Source organism: Lepisosteus platostomus, chromosome 3, assembly GCF_059453375.1.
Source record: "Lepisosteus platostomus isolate fLepPlt1 chromosome 3, fLepPlt1.hap1, whole genome shotgun sequence".
In the NCBI taxonomy this organism is placed as follows: Eukaryota; Metazoa; Chordata; class Actinopteri; order Semionotiformes; family Lepisosteidae; genus Lepisosteus; species Lepisosteus platostomus.
The window spans coordinates 20,379,979-20,399,335 of NC_142613.1; the positions used below are offsets into that span (position 1 = coordinate 20,379,979).

The 19,357-nt window shown below is 37.2% G+C and overlaps 1 protein-coding gene across 5 annotated transcripts in view; it reads left to right on the forward strand.

The window, feature by feature from the left end:
- The first annotated feature begins 834 nt into the window (after positions 1-834).
- LOC148674596 (dynein axonemal heavy chain 6-like) overlaps positions 835-19,357 on the forward strand; it is a 126,407-nt gene continuing 107,884 nt past the window's right edge. For 3 of the 5 annotated variants that reach the window (XM_088624874.1, XM_088624875.1, XM_088624879.1), the window contains exons 1-6: positions 835-1,038; positions 5,284-5,484; positions 6,168-6,301; positions 7,247-7,422; positions 17,769-17,924; positions 19,020-19,141. In XM_088624874.1, the coding sequence (XP_088481000.1) occupies positions 1,036-1,038; positions 5,284-5,484; positions 6,168-6,301; positions 7,247-7,422; positions 17,769-17,924; positions 19,020-19,141 (792 nt within the window). In that variant the 5' untranslated portion in view covers positions 835-1,035. The remainder of the gene's footprint in view (positions 1,039-5,283; positions 5,485-6,167; positions 6,302-7,246; positions 7,423-17,768; positions 17,925-19,019; positions 19,142-19,357) is intronic. The other 2 variants (XM_088624878.1, XM_088624877.1) reach the window with 2 other exon arrangements.

The following is a 19,357-nucleotide window of genomic DNA, read 5'->3' on the forward strand; positions in this document are numbered from 1 at the left end:
GTTTAACCTACAGTACCAGTATACCTTTGGAATGTACAGAAAACAGAGCACCCAAAAGAAACCCATACAAACTGGCTGAAAACATACAGTACAAACTCCACATAGACAGCACCTCAGGAATTGATATCAGATCTCCAGCACTGCAAGGCAAACTGCAAGGCCTCCCAAGCAAAGGTTAGATTTTTATTTATTAGATATAATATATGAAATTGCTTTTTTTGTTGTTCTTTACAGCAACCTCAGAAAACATATTTAGCAATATAATACCTAACCATGTTACCTTGAAAATAAAAAAGCACTTTTTTAGGAAAAAAATGAAATACTATTTTTAATTGGTTAACTATTACTTTTCTATTGACACTTTCCCAGATTGGAATATGCAGTTTTCTGCTATGATGCCCTTCCCTGTCCAGGATATGAAACTGTTCAATGCTCATTGACGAAATACAATGTTAAAATAAGAATCGACAACATTAATCCTTACTTAGTATCATATTTTCCATGTCAGTTATGTCTGTTATAGTTAAACATTTTATGTTTAAATTAATATATGGTTGAGTTTATCAAGCAATTTAATTAATGTTTCAAAACACGATAGGTTTCTTTTACTGTGTCTGTGTGCTCAATGCCTTAGGTTACAATTACCTAACAGTTACATTGTGTACATTTGACAGTTGTACTTTTAGAAATAAGTTAAAGGTTTTCCTTAAGGCTATCACTGTATGAGCAGTATATGCCTCTGTTTTGGCAACTAGTCCTGTTCTGGAGGCTCTTCTGTGGTGAAGCTGCTATATTCGTTTCCGCGGTTTCCATAGTGACTATTTGACGCTGAAAGAGTGAGCACTTTACTCTAACTCGTGTTTTACGTTGGGAACAAAAATAGAATAGGGCAAACAGACATGACATAGCAAAATTCACGAAGGCGTGCTGCTTGTCATAAATTAAAAGGATACTAAGAGCATAACTTTTTCTACTGACTACTACAGTGAATGTTCACTCCGTCTTCCTGGCCCAACAAAAGTTAGTTTTCTCGACATGGTGAGTAAACTACTTTAAACGCATGCATATGTTTCGCCTCTTTCTGTTTTATAAATTATTTTGTTAGGCTGAAATTATCCAACATACAGTACGTGTAGTTACACCACAATTATTAGTAGCAGGTTTAAGTTATTGTGAAATGCTAAATATTGCGAAATTTAAAATTTCAAATAGAAGACAAAAAACACTTTATCACCGCGTTTTCTCCATGACTATTATTGCTTATACTAAGTGCTTCTGCTCGAGTATATGAATCATATTATAAGTAATTCGTCTGCTCAAAACATTTGTTTATCCCTTCCTAAACGATGCTGTAATGGAAATAACCATTGTTACCATATACAAAAGGTAACGTAACTCTAGTACTGTATCTATGGAAAGTTAGTAAACATTTGAAACAAAGAAACAAAGTAGCAGAGTGCATTAAAAAAACGAGCGCTTGAACACTTTTATAATGAGTATCTATAGGAAGTTAGTAAACATTTGAAACAAAGTAGCAGAGTGCATTAAAAAAACAAGAGTGTTTGAACAATTTTATAATGACGACGCAGTCTACGTTTCTCTTTTAAAGTATCATACAGTGTGTAGAACGAATGTTTTATTTTAAATTTGTCATAGACTATATACTGTAGTTTTGGTTTAAAGTTTTGTTTTCCCTTAGCATAAAACTCTTATTCGAATAACATATCAATCAGTGTGACTGCTTCACAGCTCATGGGACAGAACTTAAATTCTGGGTTTTGGGCACCATCCATGTGGAGTTTACATGGTCTCTTGTAATACAAAAGTATTTTCATTATATTTAAAATGAAGAGACACTGAAAAGAAATCCTTTCATTTCAGTCCAGACGTTCCTGCTCTTTTATTTCTGCTCCCCTTAGGCCCTGCAGTAGTTTTTGGATTCATGTTGTATTTCATTAACCTCCTCTTGAGGCTTTCTGTCTTAGTGTATAACACTGGGACAGTTTAAGACAGAATATTTTACTGTGTAGTGCAATAGTACAGTAGATAACATACAGTAGGAGAGAAAACACTTTCTGACTTTTAGTATAGTTATGACTTTCAGTATAACTTTACAAAAATCTTACATGAATGAATGTGTAATTGTTTTTATTTCTACAGTAGAAATTCAACCTTTTGTCTGGGAGTGGAGCTGGAACCCCTCCCCTTCACCACCCCACTCCCAGTTCATATTTACAATTTTGTACAGTTTCCAATTTAATCTAAACATTATGTTATTAATAATGTACTGTTTATACATAAAAACAAATTATTAATATGTTGTTGTTGCTACGAAAACAAGGTTAGGAAATAGCAATTGTCCTTCCCCTCCATGTACTGCAGTGCAACATTAACAATTATAAAAGCATCAATTTTATAATTTTGCCTTTTTTACTGCAGACCAAGTTAATTGTCACTCTTTGGCATTTGTGTCTGTTTTTTTTTAATTAGTATTAAAATGTATGTTTTTTAGTACTGTTTTTATTACAGGTGTAAAATAATATATAATTAATTTGAAAAGATCTGTAGTAAAATCTGTAGTAGTAATCTAATAAATATTTTTTAGTCTTTTATTGAGGTACTTTGACTTTGACTAAGACATATAAATAATACACTTAATGTACAGTATGCATCATAGGGCTTACATACAGTATTTGTACTGTATATACAGTTCTATTTTTCCAGTATAAAATGTTTAGCCTATGTTATACTGTAGTTTGTTGCTTTGAACCCTAATTTATGTCTTACAATACAGTATTTTCAGAACTGAAAACAATTTGTCAACATTTGTCCTTGACATAAACATGACATGTTATTTGTACAGATTGCATCAGTTTATTTCATGGCATTTTGATAGTTATTACACAGAACTTTGTTTTGTTTTCCAGTGGTTTTTAAAGCATTCGTTGGTGGATGCTGTATTCCTGTTATTGACCTTTACCAAGGGGCAGTTAACCATGTTAAATGGTTACACACGGTGTTTCTCTAAGTCTTTGCTCTTGCTTATCTAATTTTCAATTATTAAACTAATCTGCAACACCTTGGTTATTTTAGCAATTACAAATTAATTCAGTACTTAACTTATTGGAATGTTCCAAGTCCTGTAACGGCATAAAATCCAGGTTCTAAAATGAACTACTCCTGGAACATAGCAATACAGTAATTCTACAGTATTCTTTGTATAATCAAAATAAGCACTATTTATTATATCTATTATTTATTTTAGTGCAGGGCCATAAATAAAATTTGTTTCTAGGCATGACGCAGTAGTTAGCATTACTGCCTTGCCATCCTTGGACCCTGGGTTTAATTCCTGAGGTCATACAGTATGTTCTCCCTGTGTTCCTGTGGGTTTCCTCCAGGCATTCCAGTTACTTCCCACAATCCAAAGATGTAGTGGTAGATTTATTGTCTTCTGTAAAACAAATTGACCTTAGTGTCAGTGTGTGTGTCTGTGTGTGCCCTACGATGGATTGGCATCCCATCCAGGGTGTATCCCACCTTTCCAGGTTATGCTCTGGCATACCCCAGTATTGGATAAAAAATGGATGGATACTGTATGTTTCCACATACCCTGTACAGATCACTTAATTCCATTGAAATCATTAAAATTAATCCTAAGGTTTTAACTTTAAAGGCCATGATAAAGAATCATTGTAACATAATTTTATGGTGCATGGGAATCTAGAAACTTATAATTAGCTTTTTTTCGCTGAGATTGTCATCAATTTATAATCAAGTGTTATTTGTCTGAGTAAAGCTGTGAGAAAATTCTTTGTTTCTTTGAAGTCAGATGACAGTAAAAGTTAGCCTTCAAAATTTGCCTACATTCAAAGCATGAATAACAATGAAAGATAATAGCCTACATGCTCATGAATATTTCAAAATACATACACTTTTTATCCATACAGTAGTCCAGGATGACAGATTTCAGAAACAGTAATCCTCTATGGAGCACATGCATGATTCATAACTGAGCAAGTGTCTGGAAATCATTAGTAGCATTACATCTTATATGCAACAATTAATATAACTATAGTATAATAAATAGCTGATATAGAGGGCCCCCATTTTGTCTCCCTGCTTTTGTGCTACTGACTGTTTGTGACTGTGGATGTAAAAATTCCCTGACAAAAAATGACACATTTCTAGTCAAATTATTGTACCATTTCTGTGTAATATATGAAAAAACATATACTGTAGCTATAGATTATTACTGTATTATTGTAACTGTATGTGTTTGAGATATTTATGTAATTTTTCTATGTCCTAACTTTACATTTTCCAAACACAAGGTGCCTTAAAAAAGATGTTCAGAGAATCTTTGAGAAGAGCAAAAAAAGTTGCTATTGTAGATAAGTTCAAATTTGAATACTTTTATTCTATGTACAGTATAGTACTAGATGCCCTTAGTTTTATTATGCTGTACATAAGATTCTAATTTAAAATGTTGCGGTGTGTTACTTTTAGTTTTGTATGTACTGTGGGTACGCAATACACTATGCAAGCTTGAGTATCTCCCATTGCTTTGTCTCCAGGTGTTGTGCATGACGCATCTTACCTTGATTATTCTAGAGCATCTGCAGAATGAGTGCTGAACATGAATGTTTTGCTTTTAAGCAGAAAATGTGCTAAAACAAACACTGATCTTCCACAATGTACTGTGGGAAAAATACGTTTGTTACTCTGCAATGGATTGGAATCCCTATTAAGGGGATGAACACCCAAATATATTGTTTTGTGTTTCTACAGTATGATTGGCTTTGAACTATTCTCACCATGATAAGCAGTTTAATGATAATGGATGAGTGGACCTCTTAAATTCCTTTTGTTTTTGTTCAATACACATTTTTTCTTGTGAATTTTTTTAAGGTTAAGGTAAGGCTAAAGTAAATCTGAAAACTTTTCCTTAACAGCCAACAGTTGTATTGTTTATTATTTAACAACTTGGATGGGCTCATTGTTGTGCTAACATCTATAGCTGCATCAAGGAAACCAGCAAGGTTAGAGATCATTTCAGTAAATAGAATGTCTTGGTTTTGCTCTCCACTTGTTTGTGTAAATCATGAAAGTGTTTCCAGTTCCAGAAGACTGCCAGAAGGCAAGTCCACATCATGACTGAAACCCAGTCATAAAAATATTATGTCTTCTTCTGTTATATCCCCAAGTGTTTTGAAAAAAAGATCATTTTAAAGATCTGATGAGGCCTGTTTATCATATTTTGTGTCTGTTTTATTGTCTCAGAAAAAGGTGCACAATTGTTTCTATTTTAACCAGGATGGAAACCAGCTGAGTAAAGAGCATGAAAGGTGTAGAATGAAACAAAAGGATCACCTCTCATCCCAACTGTTTGCTAAGCCTGAGACCTCTGAGATGCTTCAGATGGTTCAGGGTCAGAGGAGAATGCATCCCATTAATAATCATCATTTGAGTCAAGTTCCAAAGGTAGGTATTCTAAGAATAGCTATCTGAATAAGTTAATAAATCATTTTTAAAAGGGAAATTTACACAAACTGATAATTACTTTCATGTGACTGTGGTGGAATTGTCCATCTGATTTAGTAACTAAAAAGTGAGGGATTTCCACAGTTTGCTCAAAGAGAAAATGTAGGGCTATGGCAAATGTCCAGAAACATTTGTTTGTTAGGTTTAGGGCCTCACTAGAACAAATAGTGTGGATGTGGATATGCGAAATTAAGAAGGGAAGGGAAGAAGGGACTGAGCTTAAAAGTTTTTTTTGTTATTATTTCTTTACACAAAGACAAATCTTATTTGTTTTTTGAAAAAGTTGTATGTTATGTTACATACATAAGTTGTATGTAGCATTCACTGAATCTGTTGAAAAAAAAATAAAAATTAAAAATGCAATAATAATAATAATGGTTTCCAATTGACTTTTGCTTCTGATCCATTAAAGATAAAAAATACTGTCCTGTACCAAGAGTCATATACTATATAATTAAAAGCATCATTGAATTAAAACAAGAAAACTGTCTAGTGAAAAGACTTAGCCCCCAGCTTTACTAAATAACCATGTATTAAGACTTCAATTAATACAATATTTATATGCAATTAATTCTAAAAATTGTAAGCTTTTATTAACATAGTTTCAACTATTTTGTGACTAGAACCATTCATCCTATTCAGCACGACAAAGACAGACAGATGAAAAGACCTTGGACAAGATTCATACTGTAATGCACAGGAAAGATGTGAGGTGGAAACAAAATCAAGAGGAAAATAATACAACTTATTTTTATCTGTAAGTTATGATCTTAATTATTTCAAGGTTGGTGACTCATCGTTCCTTACTGAGAATGAAAGGGTATTATTTTCAGTTTAGATGAGCTGTTTGCAATGTATATTGTATATATTTTGATAAGCACTGAAATATGGTATATTTGATTAGAATTAAGCTTTTTTATTCTTTATCTATAGCCAAATCATCGTGCATTTCACAACTTAAAGAACATATAGTACCCAGGTCTGTTTTACTAAATGTGCACACAACTTTTTTGGGGTTTTGCAAAAATAGATGTGTGTGAAAGTGGACCCACTGTAACTGGCCTTTGTGCTGTATCATTTTTTTTTGTCCAACATTGTCCACATGGGTGGAATTAGTGGGGATTAGTGTTGCCTATTATAATTTTAATTATTAGGAAGCATGACTGTCACGATCGCTAACCCCTCCTCTTAAGGGAGCTCCAGCCCTTCCTCGTTCCTTCCCATTGTCTGCACCTGTTCCCTATTCCCGTTCCCCCTTAAAAGCCAGACGCTGACCTCACTCCTGGCTTCTCATTGATTTCCGTGTCGTGAGAGCCCGGGGTCCTGCTGCGTCTGGCTCCGTTATGGTTTTAGTTTCCTGGTCCTGATTCCCTGCCCCGCCGGTCCCGACCCGGTTCTGGTTTTAACTACGGATGGATCCCCTGGTCTTGGACTAAACCTCTCGTCTTGGATTCCTCCTCTGGATTTACCTTTGGATTGTTCGCCCTGGATTCACTCCCCCCAGACACTAGCACTGCATGGACACGCCCCCCTGTCTCCTGACCGACTCCTGCATGATATTTTTCCCCTTGTGTCTTCACTATTCTGGATTGCGTCGTCCGCATAGGGCCCGGAAAGAACTGTTCGTGACAATGACACAATAAGGCAAATTTTGATTTTTTTATTTTCGATTTTGAGGAGATGATTTTATTTTCTTTCTTAGAAAACAGGGATGTAAAAATGATTCCAAAATGTTTAACTCACTGAGGTCTCATGGAAGTAAAGTAAACAAACTGCTGGATGAAAACCCAGTATCGGAGAAGACTTTTCATGACAAACATTTATTGCCAAAATTGATGTCACATGCTCAGCTGCAATCTTCCACTAATCTACAGGAATGTAAGTTCACTTTTTATAATGGACTGCTCTTTAAAGTTAAAAATTTAATTTGTTTAGATATCTCTAGCACCAAATAACCTTAAAACAGAGACTAATTATATGTCCAAATTCTTTAAATTATAAGAACTTACTTAATTTTGTCCTGTTAATAGCCTACATATTGGCTATAGTATAGCCATATAGTGTTTAACCTCTTTGGTTAATTTGAAGCTTAAGATTGATAAACCTTTTAATGTGTAACTGCAAGCCTATGCAGCCTATCTGACATCAGAATGTCTCGGACAGCCCAATTCCATGTCTAAATATAAGGGTTTTTTAACTCTTTTAATATTAAAACATAAATGTACTATTATAATGAATAGTTCAGGTGGGTAGCTGCGTCAGCATGTGTAGGCTGCAAAGGAACAAGTAATAGGTTTATTCCATGCTGAAAAGAGAAGAAAACACAACGTTTCAGCCGTGGAGCATTACGCTGTGTTTTCTTTCTTCTCTTTTCAGCATGGAATAAACCTATTACTTGTTCTATTATAATGAATAACATGTTGGAGTCACAATAGTGATAGTTATTACTGTAATACAGTATGTGAATACTAATCTCAATATAAAGACTGCTACAGATGCAGCCATTCAAAGTGAGTGGTACAGACGCGTACCGGAGGTAATTGGCTGCGGCGTCGCGCATCATGACGCAAGATGACGCGGGGTACCGCGGTACGTGATTGGTTGACCGGCAAGGGCACTCGTGGTCCATTGGTCTGTCGTAGAAAGATTTACAGTACAGTAAACGTCTTTACTGTGCCCGTTGTAGATATTGAATTTTACCACTGAAGGGAAATCTTAGTAGCTGAGCATAAAAAGAATAGAAGCATACTGTAACGCGTGTGAAGGCCATAAACGATATTAATTTTGGAACATAAACATATAATCATAACGATATGATTATATTCGTGTACTGCGACAGGGCTGTGTAGGGCTGTTTCACCTCCCTCTTCATGCAACTTCCCCTGTAGCCTACTGGTCTACATGCCCGACTACCAACTCACGGGTTGTGTGTTCAAATCCAGCTGGTGCTGGACTTTTCTTTTAACAAACATTTCTTCGAAAAAATAGAAAGCGATATTATGGACAATCAATTGACTTTTATATTTCAAAATATCACAACATGATCGATTCTAAGTCATTTTTGATAACAATGAATAGTCACCTTCTTCCCTTCTGACAACGGTCCCTGCTTCTGCTTCCTGCTTCTATTGTGTGTGTGTGTGTGCAATAGAGTAAATTTTTATAGAGAAATGGAGGCTGGACAGTATGCGTTACAATATAAACATTTATATTGATTTAAATCGCAAACGCGTGTTTAATTATATGTGTTTTTTAATCATAATCAGGCTAATGCAACATAAATTGATACAGTATCTTTGTCTTCTAAGTATCTTAATAAACTTTCAGCATACAGTGCCTTGCGAAAGTATTCGGCCCCCTTGAACTTTTCAACCTTTTGCCACATTTCAGGCTTCAAACATAAAGATATACATTTTTTATTTTATGTGAAGAATCACCAACAAGTGGGACACAATTGTGAAGTGGAACGAAATCTATTGGATTTTTGAAACTTTTTTAACTAATAAAAAAATGAAAAGTGGGGCGTGCAAAATTATTCGGCCCCTTTACTTTCAGTGCAGCAAACTCACTCCAGAAGTTCAGCGAGGATCTCTGAATGATCCAATGTTGTCCTAAATGACTGATGGTGATAAATAGAATCCACCTGTGTGTAATCAAGTCTCTGTATAAATGCACCTGCTCTGTGATAGTCTCAAGGTTCTGTTGAAAGCGCAGAGAGCATCATGAAGACCAAGGAACACACCAGGCAGGTCCGTAATACTGTTGTGGAGAAGTTTAAAGCCGGATTTGGATACAAAAAGATTTCCCAAGCTTCAAACATCCCAAGGAGCACTGTGCAAGCGATCATCTTGAAATGGAAGGAGTATCAGACCACTGCAAATCTACCAAGACCTGGCCGTCCCTCTAAACTTTCAGCTCAGACAAGGAGAAGACTGATCAGAGATGCAGCCAAGAGGCCCATGATCACTCTGGATGAACTGCAGAGAACTACAGCTGAGGTGGGAGAGTCTGTCCATAGGACAACAATCAGTCTTACACTGCACAAATCTGGCCTTTATGGAAGAGTGGCAAGAAGAAAGCCATTTCTCAAAGATATCCATAAAAAGTCTCGTCTAAAGTTTGCCACAAGCCACCTGGGAGACACCCCAAACATGTGGAAGAAGGTGCTCTGGTCAGATGAAACCAAAATCGAACTTTTTGGCCACAATGCAAAACGATATGTTTGGCGTAAAAGCAACACAGCTCATCACCCTCAACACACCATCCCCACTGTCAAACATGGTGGTGGCAGCATCATGGTTTGGGCCTGCTTTTCTTCAGCAGGGACAGGGAAGATGGTTAAAATTGAGGGGAAGATGGATGCAGCCAAATACAGGACCATTCTGGATGAAAACCTGTTGGAGTCTGCAAAAGACCTGAAACTGGGACGGAGATTTATCTTCCAACAAGACAATGATCCCAAACATACAGCAAAATCTACAAAGGAATGGTTCACAAATAAACGTATCCAGGTGTTTGAATGGCCAAGTCAAAGTCCAGACCTGAATCCAATCGAGAATCTGTGGAAAGAGCTGAAAACTGCTGTTCACAAACGCTCTCCATCCAACCTCACTGAGCTCGAGCTGTTTTGCAAGGAAGAATGGGCAAGATTTTCAGTCTCTCGATGTGCAAAACTGATAGAGACATACCCCAAGCGACTTGCAGCTGTAATCGCAGCAAAAGGTGGCTCTACAAAGTATTAACGCAAGGGGGCCGAATAATTTTGCACGCCCCACTTTTCATTTTTTTATTAGTTAAAAAAGTTTCAAAAATCCAATAGATTTCGTTCCACTTCACAATTGTGTCCCACTTGTTGGTGATTCTTCACATAAAATAAAAAATTTATATCTTTTAATGTTTGAAGCCTGAAATGTGGCAAAAGGTTGAAAAGTTCAAGGGGGCCGAATACTTTCGCAAGGCACTGTAGCTTTCTACCCATTTAGATTTATATTTCTTGGGATTTTGGGATCAAATGTGGAAGGATTAGATTGTAATCGTTTTTATTTTTCAAATACGTGATTGTATTTCTGAATGTTATGTTACACCTACAGTAGTTCACTGCTTTAAATACATCGAATTAAGAAAGTTACGTGTAGCACTTTAGATCTTTTTTTTCTGAACCAGGGAAAATCTGATCATGTTTCTCTATAACAATAATAAAAACTTTATTTTACATATCACCTTTAAAAGTAGCATCTCAAAGCAATACAGTAGATCGAAAAACAGTTAAAAGGGACCAAAGTAAATACCAGACAAACGCAAGCGCATTTTTAATAAAATGCTTTTATTCATTCAGCAGAGTGTGAGAGGGACATCCAGCAGAGAGAGACACACACACTATTTCCATTGACAAATTTTTTTTTCAATTCCTCTTGTCTAAAAGGAATGTTTTGTTGTGGACAGACTGTTAGACTAGAGGAAAAGAGCGCCTCCTTCTACGAAGCATTTCATTGATTCGATCACGAATTATTTTCCAGTCGCACGAAGTAAGGGTTGTAAAGCACGAAGTTAAAGCGCTGATTCTTATGGAATGTGTTCCGCCGGGGATTCAAAAAAAATTTTTTTTTTAATCGCGTATCTAAGGAAAATTGCATTATAACTTTGTTCATGCACATCATTATACAGTATCTCATTTTGTATTTCGATTAAAAAAAATCGTTTGCCCAGCCACTATTGTTGTTATTGTTTTTATCCTGTAAAGCGCTTTGGGGAGTACAGCTTTCTCACCACTTTCTCACCTTCTCACCACACCATCCTTACACAAAGCAGAAACTGATTGTATTTTCCGATAACATACAAGTGCAAAGATGACAGATTTTAATCGTCTTTTTTCTGAACCAGGGAAAATCTGATCATGTTTCTCTATAACAATAATAAAAAACTTTATTTTACATATCACCTTTAAAAGTGGCGTCTCAAAGCAATACTGTAGACCGAAAAACAGTTAAAAGGGACCAAAGTAAATACCAGACAATCGCAAACGCGTTTTTAATAAAATGCTTTTATTCATTCAGCAGAGAGTGAGAGGGACATCCAGCAGAGAGAGACACACACACCGGTTTTCATTGACAAAAAGTCATTGTTTTTTTTTTACATTTTTTTACGTTTTGTTTGTGGACAGACTGTCCACAAATGTGAGACTGTCTTTCTCAGACTTACATTCCCGAATGTCCCCCGCCCCGGTCAACAATCCTAGGAAGAACACGAATCAGCCTGTTAATAGAATTGTTACAATTTTGTTCGGTCAGTTCTTCCTCCCAGAATTTATAGATCGCATCGATCAGTTCCTGCTTTGTGACGGGCTTAGCAGTTTTCCGAAGGTAGTCTTTCAACGAATGCCAAACCATCTCTATCGGATTTAGATCTGGGGATTCGGCTGGAGTTTTCACCCAGTTCACTCCTTCTGCTATAAGCCTCGCCCTTGCTGCTGTGTGTTTCGGATCGTTGTCTTGAAAGAGACGGTGCCTTGATCCAAACTGCTCCCTGATATATGGGGCAGCATGCTGTGTGACCACGACTTCCTCGAAGAATACACGGTCCATAATTCCTTTGAAAATAAGAAGTGGTCCCGGGCCTCTTCTAGATATACCCCCCCAGACTTTGGCTTGTCCACATATCTCCCCTTTTTGCAAAATGCCATTGAAAAATGTTCCAGAGCCACTGTTTCGTCGGTAAAAAGTACATCCTGAAATGCCTCCCCCTGTTCAATCCATTGGAGCGCTTGCTTGAGTCTTTCCTCTTTGTTTTTTAGCCTTATCATGGGGCATGTGTTGGTTTTTCTGTATCTCCATCCAAGCCTCCTGCGTACTCTTCTTATCGATGTCGGGCTAATGTTCTCACCGAGGTCAGCCCATAGCCGTCTTTGGACTTGCATTGCCGGTAGCTCATCATTTTCATCAGTCAGTTTGTCGATAGCTCGCACAATAGGACTTGAAAAAAAAGAGATCAACAGTTAGTTTTAAAAATAATGTGCGTAGTTGTATTTACATGCAAGAAAGGTATTTTTAGAAATTTATTTACCTTTGAATCGTCCTCGGTTTAGATTCTCTTTGCCTCCTCTCCCCTTTATAATGCCGTCTCACTGTGCTTTCAGAAACGAAGATGTCCATCGAAGCCAGCTGCTGTACAATGTCACGTGTTGACTTCCCATTTCTTTTCATCTTCATTATTTGGTGTGAGAGAGTCTTCGTGATTTTGGTCATTGTCCGTCTCCTTACCAAAGCGATACAGTGGTACAGCTTGAATTCTGTACCTATATACTGTATGGTATGGTACAGATAAAACTTACACCATACCGATGAGCTAATACCAGGGAAAGACACTACTATTTTATTTAAAACACAATACGCCAGGAAATGTCTGATGCATTAGCAAGTTAAAACAATTGGGTCGAAAACCTGGGCGTAACACCATTTCCTTTTTCTGATCACTCGCTTTCTGGATACACATCTCACCTGTCCTGTTCTTTGTTTTCCTGGTTTGCTGATTATGCCTGCTGCGGTCCACTCCTACCCTCACACCTAAAGAATACTATTTTAAATTTCTTGGCGCAGTTCATTAACCCTTGTATGTGCTGTCCGCGCCCAAAATGCAATTTAAAAAAAGTCAAAAACCGTGCTCAAAATGCAATTTAGAGCTTTCTGGCAAGAGGAGACACCCAAATCAATGTAACATGCCACAGTTTGTGCATGAACAGGGTTATAGTGCCTATTCCCTTCGATACCCGATTTAAAAAAAATTAATAATCCATATGAATCAAGTAACAGGTTTATTCCATGCTGAAAAAAAGAAGAAAGAAAACGCATTCCATAAGAATTGACTGAACTCCGCTCTGTACCACGCAATGATCCCCCCGGAGTCTCTGCCCTGGGTTATTTGGGTTTTTAGACAGAGGGTAAAAAACTCTCTCTCTGGCTTGACCTCCCCCTCCATGGGTATTGTCTGTTTTTTTTTGTTAACAAGGCTCGCCAGCTAATGTGAATCGAAACCTGTCTTTCTAGCTTTTAAAGTCGTGCGATGTGTAAACCACAATTCAAATAGAGAAAAAAGACCTGACTGACAAGATTTAAGATGTGGCTGTCAATGTTGGATTAAAAAAAACACATTGCCCGACGTTTGTTGCATTGCTTGAAAAATAACTTTATTTCGTGAGACTGGATAAGTGTTTTTTTTAACTTCCTGAAAAACAACTAATAATTTAACTATATGTGCAAACGTTTTATGATATGTAGCTGTTGTGAATGTCTGTGGACATGTGCTGGCTGGACAGGAGGCTCCACTGTACACAGAGAGGGGCGGGAGGAGGGGACAAGCCGATACATACTCTTAGAGTTTGATTAATAGGGAATATAATACAAAAATATAGTACTAAAAATAAGATCTCTACAGACTCTACAGACTACAGACATTCACAACGGCGACTGTCAGAAGGTAGGACACAGCGGCTCAGGCACCCGCTGAATGGAAAAGGGGCACTTTAATGTTCTGTATGGCTAATACTAAAGCCAATACTGGCTCAATACCCTCAATGGGCTTTGACGTGCTAATGCGTTGGTTTAACAGTCCGGGTGTGGCAAGCCTCTAATGTCTCCCGACTTCGGCAAAAGGCACCGCCTTTCATTGGGAGACAATGAACATTCTAGCCGTACATGTGAATATAGCATAAATACACCAAGGGATTGGGTGAGCTCCCATCACAAAAAAAAACTGCGAACCTGCACTACAGCGACCACAGTACAGTATGGAGACCAAGACCTTTTACGGGAAGAGACAGGGTGCTTCTGCCGCCCCAGCTTCCAAAGAGCGAAGGGTAAGCAAATACAGCAGACTTCATCTGAAATACGCGATTTCAGCGCATATTACAAGGTATTATTGCCGTTTTTAATTTTAAATTCAATTATAATTATTTCTTCGTAGCCTGTTCTTCAAGAAAACACCGCACGGGCGAAACGATCTTCGAAATCTACCACCAGGACAGTAAAAAAGAAAGCGGTAAGACGGAAAAAAAGAAACGTTTATTTTGACGTCTGTTCCGCGACTGATGAATACTACTGTGTGACTTTATTTCTTACATGAATTATGTTATTTTGCCACAGGCCGTGGGTCTCTGCTCTCGGCCACTGGCCAGGGTGCCAACCTGTAGAAGCAGCACCTGTGTGGAGACATTTCGGCAGCACCGGGAGCAGTACGATGCATTACTGGGGAGGATTGGGAGGCTAGAGACACTCCTGAAAATGCAGAGGAAGGAGACAGTATGTTCCTGCAGTCAAACAGTTGAGCAGCTGTCTCCAGAAAAGTGCCTCTCCCCGCCGCGCAGGTTGCAATGCCTGGCGGAAGCTCTGCCCCCCACAGAGCACACAGCGCCTCAGGACACTCCATCCCGGCCTCTCCGTTCACCACCGCGCAGGAATTTGTTGATGCTGTCCCCGCCGTCTATCTCCCCCCAGGAAGCACAGCGGAATTCACAGACGCCAGTGGGACGAATAATTCTCCCAGATGTCCAACTGTCCAACACTCAGGAGATGGAGGGGGGGTTGTACTTGCAGTGCATCGGCATAGACGGGAAAGCAAGAGCCGACCGCTACGCCGCCCTCGTGTTTCGAAATCTTGTGACTTTTGAAATTTACTGGGGGTGGACCACGTCTGTAAATTTCGATGGGTCCAGAGGCAAAAGTGCCTTGCCTTGCAATCTCCTGGAAACCATTAGTAGCATGGTGAATCGGAGATTCTCAACCCTTACTGCGTGCGACTGGAAAAGAATTTGTGATTGGATCAACGAAATGCTTCGTAGAAAGAGGCGCTCTTTTCCTCTAGTCTAACAGTCTGTCCACAAACAAAACATTCCTGTTAGACAAGAGGAATTGGAAAAAAAAAACAATTTTGTCAATGGAAACCGGTGTGTGTCTCTCTCTCTGCTGGAAGTCCCTCTCACTCTCTGCTGAATGAATAAAAGCATTTTATTAAAAACGCGTTTGCGTTTGTCTGGTATTTACTTTGGTCCCTTTTAACTGTTTTTCAATCTACTGTATTGCTTTGAGATGCCACTTTTAAAGGTGATATGTAAAATAAAGTTTTTATTATTGTTATAGAGAAACATGATCAGATTTTCCCTGGTTCAGAAAAAAAGATCTAAAGTGCTACACATAACTTTCTTAATTCGATGTATTTAAAGCAGTGAACTACTGTAGGTGTAACATAACATTCAGAAATACAATCACGTATTTGAAAAATAAAAACGATTACAATCTAATCCTTCCACGTTTGATCCCAAAATCCCAAGAAATATAAATCTAAATGGGTAGAAAGCTATGCTGAAAGTTTATTAAGATACTTAGAAGACAAAGATACTGTATCAATTTATGTTGCATTAGCCTGATTATGATTAAAAAACACATATAATTAAACACGCGTTTGCGATTTAAATCAGAACACGATTTAAATCAATATAAATGTTTATATTGTAACGCATACTGTCCAGCCTCCATTTCTCTATAAAAATTTACTCTATTGCACACACACACACAATAGAAGCAGGAAGCAGAAGCAGGGACCGTTGTCAGAAGGGAAGAAGGTGACTATTCATTGTTATCAAAAATGACTTAGAATCGATCATGTTGTGATATTTTGAAATATAAAAGTCAATTGATTGTCCATAATATCGCTATTCTATTTTTTCGAAGAAATGTTTGTTAAAAGAAAAGTCCAGCACCAGCTGGATTTGAACACACAACCTGTGAGTTGGTAGTCGGGCACGTAGACCAATAGGCTACAGGGGAAGTCACATGAAGAGGGAGGCGAAACAGCCCTACACAGCCCTGTCGCAGTACACGAATATAATCATATCGTTATTAAATTCTTTAGATACGCGATTCCATATTACATTAGCAGAAAAGCTTAAAACTACCACTTTTTCACACGCTATTTCACATGCTAGTTAAATACTTCTATGCTTAAAATCGTTAAGGAGAAATGGAATACCGGTGTGTATTTTTCCTTTAAAGTACCGATTCCTGGAATCTGACTGGCTGACACCCTTCTGAAGTGGTTCCATAAAATCTGGTATACGGAAAAGAAAGCGTTGATACATACAAGTATCTTTTAATACAGTCTTTGCTGTGCTCTTGAGGATCCTTGTGATATTTTGAGCTCTAGTTGAATGATAAGTGTCGCATTTTAAATCATTTTCGTAGTTAGAAATTATGAAACGCCCTGTTAAAAGCAAGGAAGTTTTTATGCCCGTTGAAGTAAAACAAAATGCCTGACAAAGTATGGCTTGGAAAGATTCCAAGTGCTTGTACAAATGTGCTAAAGAAATTATACTTTGAGTATACAGCTTGTCCAAAGTCATCCATTATTAATACTATTAGTAATATCTTCGGTAAAGGCTTTGATGCATAAATATTTCTGATAAAGGTAGGTTGTGTACTTTTGTCCAACTGAGCAATCTTGCTTTCATAAAATATACCAACATTTTAATGACTGATGATTAACATGCTGTAATACACAGTTCAAAATTAAAAGCTCAAATGCTGTACATGAGAGGTTATGCTCCCCCTGGCGGTTTTACAAGGTGACGCCGGATAGTTTCCGGCATGACGTCAAATGACGCGCGATTAACCACGTGATACTGCGTGATACTCTGTGACACCGCGTGACACCGCGTGATACCGCGACACGCCCACCGGGGTATGCAGCGAAATACCGCACCCATTTTGAATGGCTACATCTGTATGAATATGAAATAAAATTTCATTACTTTGATGTGTGGTCTTTATACATATAGTGCTTAGCACACTGTTTACCCTCGAACGTTATTTGCCTTGAAAATTAGTTTAGCATATTATCTTTATGTAAAATGCAGTCAGCTCTTGATACAGTATGCATTACATTAATACTGAAAAAACCTCTAAAAAGCCTTCAATATTAATTTGTTTGAGAACAAGTGCTATTGGTTCCAATACTCATTTGTTTTGTTTATAATGCCTCTAAATGCATGTGTGTATAGAACACAGATTGGCATCGTTATGAAAAGGATGCTTTTAAACCAAGACAAAAATAATACATTTTTTCCAAAAAGTGGAGATTTTTTAAGTAAGTAAACATTTAATTGGCAGTATTATTTAAGATATAAAAGTAGAAATAATACCCAACAAAGCAGAAATTTAACAATGCCTTGATTATTGCAGGTAATAGTAACTGTAGTTTGAAGCAAGCTCATGGACAGTCACTTGATGCAGAGAAGACTGTTCTGCCAAAAAAACAGATTCATCAAGCCTCCTTAAAACAACCAACATGGAATTATAAGGGAGACATGGTCAAAGATGTATGGTATGATGAAACAGGTATAGTAGTTACAGTATATACTGTAATATGTCTGTATTACAATTTGAAAATTGGGCAAAATGATGGTGCAGTGGTTAGACCAGGGATGCTGTTTCTGTGGAGTTTGTGTGTTCTCCCCGTGTTTGTGTCGATTTCCTCCAGGTGCTCTGGTTTCCTCACCAAAAACATACTAGTTGGCTTCAGGGAAAATTGGCCCTGGTGTGAGTATGTTTATGTCTGTGTTTGTGTCTGTCTGCCCTATGGACTCTGATGGACAGGGGCCCCATCTCGGATTTTAACCTGCTTTGTAGCGGTTTCTTACCAGATAGCCTCCAGCTATGCCATGACCCCAAATTGGAAGAAGTGGCTAGGAAATTGATGGATTTGCATTTGCAACTATTAAAAATAAATAATTTTTATTTTTAGCTTCAGTATTAATAAGGGACTGTAGCAAGTTCTTGATTATTAAAGTTATCTGTTTGATCTTTGGAAATGTTATCGTAATTTTGTTCAGCATTTAGCATTCTTTTTATAAGTGGAAGTGCATTTACAACAGAGAAGAAGAGACATTTGCTTTCACAAAGAGGTTGTAGGAGTATGGAACAACCTACCCAGCCATGATGGTAAAAGTAATGGAATAGCTTTTTGAAAAGAAAATACTGGATTATACAGTATGTTTAAATCAATTAGTTGCTACAAAATAAAGGGAGTGGCTTCATTTCATTTTCAGTTTTTTATGTTGTAACAACAACAGGCAAGATCCCAGTGGGCAAAAGGATGACAAAGGATTGTGTGGAAAGGGAGACTCACAGTGTCAAATACTCAGTGTCATGTTAAGAAGTGGAAATTTAGTGTACAATAATGAACTTATTTATTTGTCAACTACATTGCATTGCAAATTTTCACATACAGTACTTTCCTTTTGTTGTGAAACATTTCACTTGTGATTTTCCAGTTTTAAACTTGTTTATACCCCTGCTGAATGTTTCCGTTTTTGTTTAGCAGAGAAATACAAAAAAAGAGATACTAAAACTTACTGAAAAGTGCTTGTTTCCTATTGTATTATTTATACATTTTTTATTATTTGTTTTTTTTTTCAATTCTTGTGTTAATAGAACCAGAGGACGACTGTGTTCTGAACTGTATTTTAAAGCTCAGAGAAAAGCTAGGCTGGTGCACTGAGTTTCTTGAAAAGAACAGTTCAGGGGCATCAACAGACTCAAAAAATGCAAATGAGGTGTGTTTTGTTCTTATTCATTTTTTTGTGTTAAGTAGTTTTTTCATGTGTAATCAAGTGAATTACATGGTCTCATAATTCACAAATAAGGTTGAAAAGGCATTACATGTAATGCATTTGATTATGTGTAATAAATAAAGAAATATGTAGACACTATAATAATAATAATAATAATAATTGCTTACATTTATATAGCGCTTTTCTGGACACTCCACT